The following is a 9,898-nucleotide window of genomic DNA, read 5'->3' as shown; positions in this document are numbered from 1 at the left end:
CCTTCTAAAAATTGTTTAGATGCTTACAAAAGCGATAAGATAAAATAAAAAAATAAAAAAAAGCGGTAGCACGGCTAAAAAAAGCGGCTTCTCAGAATAGGGGATATCTGCTTAGCGTTGTGCGGTATACAGATGAGCATATACATAAACGCATACATACATATGCATAAGTACATAAACGCATACACACACATGCATTCCAATTATGCAGTTATTAAAGTGGAATGATACTACTTCTTTTCAGTCATTACTCAGACGCATTTCACTTGCTCCTTTATGCATACATATGTATACATGTTTTTTGAACTATTCATTCAGTTATCTATTCGATTATCTATTCAGTTATCTATTCGATTAACTATTCAGTTATCTATTCGATTAACTATTCAGTTATCTATTCGATTATCTATTCAGTTATCTATTAGATTATCTATTCAGTTATCTATTCGATTATCTATTCATTTAACTATTCATTTAACTATTCATTTACCTATTTCGTTATTTTAATATTTTTTTCTAAGTCTTTTTTCACTCCAAATATATGATGCGTACGTGTCCACGTATCTTCACTTCTCTGCTGTGTATCACTTTGGCAAAAATAATAGCACTTAAATTTTCCGCAAATGTTATTTCACGTTCACGCGGCTTTTTGCTCCTTCGTTGGTCAAAGTAAGCACAAAAAACCTAGTCTCTCTTCTTTCACAGAAAAGAATTACAAGTAATGGAACAGACACATATGTACGGGTATGTAAATGTGTATATATATGCATACGTTTTCATTTAAACCCAATTTTCTCTTTACGCTGAACGCCGCATCTTCCCTATATCATACGAGCCACACGTACAACTGCATATAACGAAGTATGCGAGCTTTACAACTACGTAGACACGTGCGGGTATATGTACTATATATAAACTCCTGCACTAATCTCCTTCTCGTTAATTCAAAATCCCCTTTAGAATGTTAATTCCTCTGTCAAAACCCCTCCTTTCTGTGGGCATAGATTTCAACAAATAATCTCGAAGACACGGGAAAAAAAAAAATATAAAACAAAACAACTATGTAACAGTATCACTATGTTAATTTGAGTAAAAATTTTAAAATAAATTATTTAAAAATTTGCACTTTATATATGTATATATGTATATATATGTATATATGTATATATATATATATATATATGTGTGTAGCAACTTTTACAGTCATATCTTGACATTAAGCTAAAGCGCTCCCTGAGAGCACCACTAAAATTTTATGAGCACTAAAAAAATATAATAAAAAATGGGAGTAAAATAAAATAAAAAAATAAAACACAGGAGTAAAATACAAGCGTAGTTCATTTACAAAACTTTTTCTTATATAGACGTGTAGCTCTACTATAGCTGCTGCATTTACGCACGAGAAGAAAGGCAGTTATGGGTTCTTAAGAACAACCCTCTTTTCATTCACATTTGCAACTACAAAATGATGGACGCACTGTAATGAGTAGGTTTGCGCTTCCTGGTTTCTCATAAAAGGGCATACTAAAAAAGGACCAACGGACGCACGTGTACATATGCATATACATACATTTATGTGTAGTATATACATATATATATAAATATATATATATATATATATATATATATTATGTATGTACGTATGTATGTATGCAATGGGCACATACACATACACATACATAGAACTGTGTAACACTTATGTACATATATTTACATACATGTAGGTATAAATATATATATAAAAAATATGGAAAAAAAAAGCTTCAAAATTTCAGGCGTAAAAGGAGAAATTCCCCTACCAAAATGTATATACAAATTTACAAACATACATATGTAAATATTACTTTGTCATGTACAAGCAGTAAAAATGAAAGAAAAACAAATAAAAATTAAAAAATTAAATAAACCTCATATTTTAATAATTACTATGACATGATGATGAAATTACCCTCGTTGTAGTATAAATACAGATATAGAGAATTAACATCATCTTGTTTTAATTTAATTTTATTTTTTTTAGTTTTATTTTTTTTAGTTTTATTTTTTTTAATTTTATATTTATTTATTTATTTATTTATTTTTTTCTGTTCAACAGAATGTAACCTATGCATAATAAGGTATTTTAATTTTAATTTATCTCCTAATTTCGTTCCGCCTATTTTTATAAGCTCCCCAGTGTAAACGAAAATTCGTGCTTCCGAAAATCCATCTAATTTTTTAATAATGTTCTCACAATAGGATATTATTTATATGTATAAATAATGCCCCTGAGATCCGTTTCATTTATATAAATAGGTATTTCTTCAATTTAAATAAAGAAAAAAAAATAAAGAAAAAAAAATAAAGAAAAAAAAATAAAGAAAAAAAAATAAAGAAAAAAAAATAAAGAAAAAAAAAAAAAGGTTAAAAAAAGAAATAAATTTTACGCCTTTTTTTAATCAGCACCATATCGTACCTTCGACATTTTGGAAAATTTTATAGATTTTAAATAAATAAAGAACTGTCCAGATGGGGGAAATAATACAGTTATAAATAAAATGTATATCTATATATCTATATCTATCTATATATATATATGTACGTACATATGTATGTTGTAAAAGTGAGCAAACATGAATGGCCGTAATAAAGAGAAAATGCTGAGAGCGTCACGCAGATACCCAAGGAGGAAAAAAATTAACAAATGCAGGAAATAGGAAATACAAAATAGGAAATACAAAGTAGGAAATACAAAATAGGAAATACAAAATAGGAAATACAAAATAGGAAATACAAAATAGGAAACACAAAATAGGAAATACAAAATAGGAAATACAAAATAGGAAATACAAAATAGGAAATACAAAATAGGAAATACAAAATAGGAAATACAAAATCGTAATGTTTTGGATTTTTCTTCCCTTTGCTGCAGACTTGGATGTAATTACACGTTCGTACATACTTATATATGTGTATATATACAATATATGTAAGCTTATTTTTACTCCTAGCACAAGTTGTTAATAACCATATCTTCTACCTGAGCACGTAAAAACATTAACAGTGCCTTTTACAGCATTTTAAATACCCAGACGAAACAGCAAAATGTGCTTATCAATTTGATAGTATTTTTGTCTTTTAAACAATGTTTCGAAAAACGACATATTCTTTTCTAAACCTGTTTTGTGTTATCATAAAATTTCGCCTAAATCTTTTTACCCTCTTAATGACCTTTTCTGTATAATAAATGTGAAAATACGCATTTAAAATTTTTTTTTTTTTTTTTTTTTTTTGCAGGACTTAATAATTTCTTTATTGTTAATAAATGCACAAAAAAAAAAAAAAAAAAAAAAAAAAATCATACTTATGTATATTGTGTATTTACACCTAATTTTTTTTTTTTTTTTTTTTTCCCCGTATATATGTTTTCACGGTTCTAAGGAAAGGTTACTCTTGTTCCATATTTATTACTTATGACTTACATACGTTCTTCTTCTTTGCCATCTCTTATTGTTTTGACTCCTGTTTATGATATGCTCTCCCCCTCTAGAGGTTGGATAGTAAATTCGAAAAATAGCCCACTTACGCTTTTTTCTTTTTTTTTTTTTTGTCTTTCCTTTTCATGTTATTTTTTATCTCCATTTATATGTCCCTTTTTATGTACATATTTTTGTCCTTTTTTATGTCTATTTATGTCCTTTTTTATGTACATATTTATGTCCTTTTTTATCTCCATTTATATGTCCTTTTTTATTTTAATTTTTCTGTTGTTGTTAAATACCATTGCATACGTCTGTTCTTTTGTCACATTGATCACGTCATTCTCTTTTCATCCTTTGCCTATTGTGCGCTCTTTCATTTATTTAATGCCCCCTTTTAACTAAACCCCCCTTTTTCGTAATGCCCTCTAAATTCATATACCTCTTTTTATCTTCCCTAACTATTTGCTTCAACTGTTTGAACGATTCTTCTTTTTTTTTTACGTACGCTTTGAATAAGGGAAAAAATAAAGCCTCAAATTTTTTAAATGTAAGTAATGATAATATCCAATATGACGATATATCATCCTTCAGTGAGGAATTAATAAATGCGTTTTCTCTAAGGTTGAAGAGGGTCCCTGAATTAGGTGCATTAAGATAAACAAACCACATCTTGGTTGCATAAGAGAAGCATAGAAAGTGGGGTTAAGGCTTCGTCTTATGCTGCTGTGTTGACGACATGTGTACCCATGTGAACATGCGCATATGCAGGAATTCGTATGTATCTATATGTGTATATATGTATGCATATACGTATGTATGTGTGTGTAAACTCATGCCGTAATGTGATCGCATGGGCGCTTGCATTACTCTACATTCCCCTTTCCCTCCTTTCCTACCATATCTGTGTTGCACTTCAATCGCACACACGTATAATACATACACATACACGCATACGCACACACATAAGCACCCACCTTCTTAACGCATTTTCCTCCCCCTCCTTTCAGTGCTTAGGGAAAAGGTGGCAGTCCAACTTGCAAAGGCGGCAGATAACCTAAATCTGCCAAACCCGAACGAAGAAGTTTGTGAAATAAATTATGCTGAATTATGTCCAGAGGGATGGTCAAATTTTGGGGATGGAGAAAGTTGTTTAAGTCCCATTAATTATACAGGAGGATGTGATAAGAAGGTATCTTTTAAAAACTATACTGCCATAAATAAATATGTTTTTTCTATAAAATGTAGTATATCCTGGCCTTGTATAAATAAATGTACACAAAATTACTCAGAAGAATGTCCAGAGAATTGGATATTAATAAATAAAAATATTTGTAAAGCACCGAAAAATTATAAAGGAAAATGTATAAAAGAAAAGATGTTTTCTAAATTTTCCGAAAGTGAAAAGAAAATATGGGCAGAAAAATGTGATGTCAATTGGCCATGTTATGAAAAAACGTATAATTTAAAAGTGGTATGTCCAATTGATTGGAAAATACATCCTAATAATAAAAGTTGTATAGCACCAACATCTTATATAGGTCCTTGTAAGAGTATAATGTATTTACATAACTTAAAAGATAATGAAAAATTGTCTTTAATAAAAAAATGTAATATCGAATGGCCAATTCATGAAAAGAAAGAAGTTGACTTGAGTTCTTTATGTCCAATTGGTTGGAATATAACACATGTAGATAACATTACATGTAGTGCACCCTCTTCATATGTAGGTCCTTGTGAAAAAATAATATCATTTGAAAATTTTAGCAAAGAGGAGAAATATGAATTTTCCCAAAAGTGTGATATCCATTGGCCATTATTAGATCAAAAACTTCAAAATTTTAATTTACCTTGTCCTTACAATTGGAACTTACTCGATGAGAAAAACAATATATGTATATCACCCATTGAATACCAAGGTCCGTGTGAAAATATCTTTTCCTTTAAAAATTACAATAATGATATGAAAGCTGCTTGGGCATCATCTTGTAATACTGTATTTATCAATGACAATATGTATAATAACCTGAACAATGTAAGAAGAGAAACTACCATGTACACAAATAAAACAAATAAAATATATGGCATTAAGAACAGCACATATATATCTAATTCCAATGCAACTCAACCCTCAGTTAATAATGGCCCTATAGGTTATAGTGGTTCTGTGTATGAAGGACTTATACTCAATGCTGATGATGAAACAGTGTATTTACCTAGTAACAGTAAGATGAAATATACAAATAATACTATCCACATGAACGATATTGCTGATTGGAATGATGAACAGTTTATATTAACCGATGGAAAAATTACTGATCTGTTGCTTTTAAAAGAATCTTCGAATGATGAAAGCCTCAGAGCAACTATTGATGCCACCATAAAAGATCTTAGAGCCAGGTATTCCAAGTATAGCCCTTTTTCCTTTCTTCAAATGATTCGTTCGGGGGAAATCACAGATGACAAGCACAATATCAACAGAGGAAGAGGTATAGCAAATAGAGGTAGCAGAGGAAGTACAGAAAATGGAGGAAGCATAGCAAGCAGCGAACTGCGCACGTTTGTCAATTTAGCAGCAGAAAAAGGCCAAAAACAAATCCATTCATCTTCGAAAAGGAGCAAGCATGACCATGAAGGGAATCACAAAGGCGTACCCAGTGAAGAGGAGGGATCCAAGGGGTCTACAAAGAAGGATACAAAGGAGGATACATATGAGGATACGGACGAGAATATAGATAAGGCTACCGATGTGGATACAGATGATAACACGGTAGAAGCCGCTAACAACCGGAACGATGTGAAAAACTGGTACAACAACTACAAGGTAGAGAACGCCAATTTGGCTTACTCAGGAGTGTGTTTCGAGAAGAACTACATGGAATGCCCCGTTGGATGGACCAGGATAAACGATAAACAATGCTTGGCATCAAAAAGTTATGCAGGAAGAGTAAGGAAATGCGGATCAATATTGAACTTAGGGGAGGTGGTAAAAAATATGTATGATGTAGCCCATGATATGTCCTTTGTTACAGCAGATATAGAGAAAAGAAAAAAGATTGAAAAAGATTGCAATGTTCAATTTCCTTGTATAGAATGTGAAAGAGATTATATTAGAATAAATTGTCCCCTAGGCTGGAAAGAAATGAATGATGGAATTTGTGAAGCTCCCGAAGATTATCCTCTTTACTTAAAAGAATTATGTGGCAATGTAGTAAATTTTAAATATGCAAGTGCAAATTTTAAAAGGAAATGGAGTTTTCTATGTAAAGCTGATTGGCCTTGTTTTTCTGTTTGCCAAAAGAATTATGCACATCCATGCCCTTTAGGGTATAAACTTATCAATGAACGTACAGACAAATATTATAAGGATCATATATATGTATGTGCTAATGAAAATTGGAAGGACTACGACCAAAAGAGTAACCTTAGACAGAGAAATATCTGTCATGTTATTGAAGTATATAATAGTATTATATTAAAAAAAGAAATAGAAAAAAAATGTAAAGTTATTTGGCCTTGCTTAAACATATGTGAAGAAAATTTTTATCAATCTTGTCCTTATAATTGGCTCTTAAAAGATAATAAATGCATTGCTCCTTATTATTATAAACCCCCCAAAGGATGTAAAAATTCCCTCGAGATATTCACGTTTAACACATTTGATAAATATCTCTTTTCTAATAAATGTTTTGCCCCTTGGCCATGCAAAAACTCTTGTCAGCAAGACTGGACTAGTCCTTGCCCGGACGGCTGGACGAGACTCAAAGCAGCGGAAAAGAAAAGCAAAAGTAAATATAATGCAGATAACAAATATAACGAAGGTAGCAAACATAATGACCAAGGTGATGACAAGATATATGATGACCAAAGTGAAGATAAGAACTATAGAGGTCATAGTGATGATAAGAACTATAGAGGTCATAGTGATGATAAGAAATATAGAGGTCATAGTGATGATAAGAAATATAGAGGTCATAGTGATGATAAGAAATATAGAGGTCATAGTGATGATAAGAAATATAGAGGTCATAGTGATGATAAGAAATATAGAGGTCATAGTGATGATAAGAAATATGGCCATAATGACGATAAGTATGATCAGAGCGAAGACAATAAATATAAAGATCATAGTGATAATAATAAATATGGCCATAATGACGATAAGTATGATCAGAGTGAAGATAATAAATATAAAGATCATAGGGACGATAATAAATATAATGATTACCATGATGATGAAAAAATGAACAGTAGCTACTTTTGCAAACCACCTAAGACGTACAAAGGGGCTTGCAGCGAAGAATACTACAACTTAGCTGACTTTACCTTTTCACAAAAACAAGATTTCTCTTATCGATGTAGTGCTAAGTGGCCATGTGGAGCTACTTTGCATCATTCAGAAAATTGGCAAAAGGAAAATTTCTATCATGATATTAATTTTGAGAAACTCAAAACGATTAGATTTTATGATACATTTTATTCGTCCCAATATTCCAAGTACCAAACTCCATTTTTTTAAAAAAAAAAAAAAAAAGTGAACACAATATATCAGTGGATCGGTAAAAATATAACCATTCTCTGCAAATATGTGTTGTGTAGAGCCAACATATGCATCTGCACATATGCATACAATTTTTTTTTCTTTTTAACTGGGTCCCTAACCTCGGACGCTGAAAAGGGGTACCCACATATATACTCACATATATACATGCATATATATATATATATATATATATATATATATATGTATATTTACATGTAGGAGCTGAAGAGGGGGAGAAGGCTTTTTTCATACACGCCTATATGCATGTATACATAAATACATGTATACATAAATACTTGTATACATAAATACATGTATACATAAATACTTGTATACATAAATATATGTATACTCATTTATGCCGGCAAGTTTTTTACGCAATAAAAATGTTTTACCTTAGAGATAAGGTGTTGCTAAGCAGTCTTATAAAATGATCGTTTTTATTTTTCTGTCAATTTTTTTGGAACTGCATTTTTAATGAAATTTTTGTAACAGCCTTGCACAGAAATGTGTGAATATGTGCATGCTTATCTAATTATTTGGACGGTTTATTTTGTATTTTGTGTTTACTCTTTTTTTTTTTTTTTTTTTTTTTTTTTTTCTATTTTGTTTTTTAATAATAAGAAATATTTTTTACCTTTTGCTCGAAATTTTATCCATATGAAGGTGTTCCTTTTCGAAGCGATTTGTGCAATTCTATCAGTAATCAAAACAAAATATACATAACATATATATATATATATATATATATATATATATATATATATAGAACAATAAATAAATAAAATAAAACAATAAAATAATATACAATAGTTTAATGTGTCTCCTCGCGTTTTTCAAAGTGCCAAAATGTGGTATCTCACCAATGAGAAAAATTTTGCAGAGCCTCGGAATATATGCTTAGAATTATGTAGTTGTAAAATGTCAATATATATACACACGCATACATACATATGCATATATGAATATGCACATTTAAATAAAGAAACATAAGCGAATACACAATACTTATGGCGATCGTACATATCTTTATTTTATTTTCCCTAACAATATTATACATAAAAGCAGCACCATTAAAACAAAGAAATAATTCTTATGAAGGCTTGTACATAATTGAGTGTGCTTTATATATATGAACTATTGTAATATCTCCATAAATAATAAGCAACAATAAGATTAAGGGCTTTTTTTTTTTTTTTTTTAAATATATATTGACTGTATTATTCGTCTCTCTTTTTGTGTATGCCACAGCGAAACAAAACTTTTGACAAAGAAGCTAATACAACTAAATAAAAGAGAATATTATGGACTGTAATATTTTCTAAAAAATATTGGTTTGGTACAATTCTTAAATAGAAATGCACCATTTTATTGATCCTTTGTTTTTTGAAATTTAGACGATTTGCTTTATTTTATTTTATTTTATTTTATTTTATTTTATTTTATTTTATTTTATTTTATTTTATTTTATTTTATTTTATTTTTTTTTTTTTTTTTTGGATAAACAGATTTATATAACCAAACAAGCTCTTCTTTTTTCGCCCGTTTTTCAGGTCTCATGCAACTTTTTTGCAATATTTTTCTTAGCTTTTTTCCCCCTTTGAACTTATCATCTCAGGTATACATTTTGTCCCGTTTTTATTTTATTTATCTGTGTAAAAGTAGTAAATTTTTTTTTTTAATATTTTCATTGAAATCATAATTTCCAAAAAAAAAAAAAAGGAATTAAGTGGAGTAATATAATAATACTCCTTAAAATTATGAACAAGTAAAATTGAAGAAATAAAAGGGAGCCCTTAATTTAACATTATGGGAAAGCACATTTTAGATATTTAAGATAAAAAAAAAAAAAAGAAAAGAATCTTCTCTATAATTAGATTTCCATTTGAGTAAACTT

At 29.6% G+C, this 9,898-nt stretch overlaps 1 protein-coding gene across 1 annotated transcript; it reads left to right on the top strand.

The window, feature by feature from the left end:
* Nucleotides 1-3,879: 3,879 nt before the first annotated feature.
* Nucleotides 3,880-7,977, top strand: MKS88_005737 (upregulated in late gametocytes ULG8; the record flags this gene model as incomplete). The annotated part of the gene is made up of 2 exons (XM_067219027.1): nucleotides 3,880-4,105; nucleotides 4,469-7,977. The coding sequence occupies 2 exons, from the start codon at nucleotides 3,880-3,882 to the stop codon at nucleotides 7,975-7,977; spliced, it is 3,735 nt and encodes a 1,244-aa protein (XP_067070943.1).
* Nucleotides 7,978-9,898: the final 1,921 nt, after the last annotated feature.

Source organism: Plasmodium brasilianum, chromosome 14, assembly GCF_023973825.1.
Source record: "Plasmodium brasilianum strain Bolivian I chromosome 14, whole genome shotgun sequence".
Classification (NCBI taxonomy): domain Eukaryota; phylum Apicomplexa; class Aconoidasida; order Haemosporida; family Plasmodiidae; genus Plasmodium; species Plasmodium brasilianum.
The sequence above is the reverse complement of the archived record's forward strand: the minus strand, read 5'-3'. Positions and strand labels throughout refer to the sequence as shown.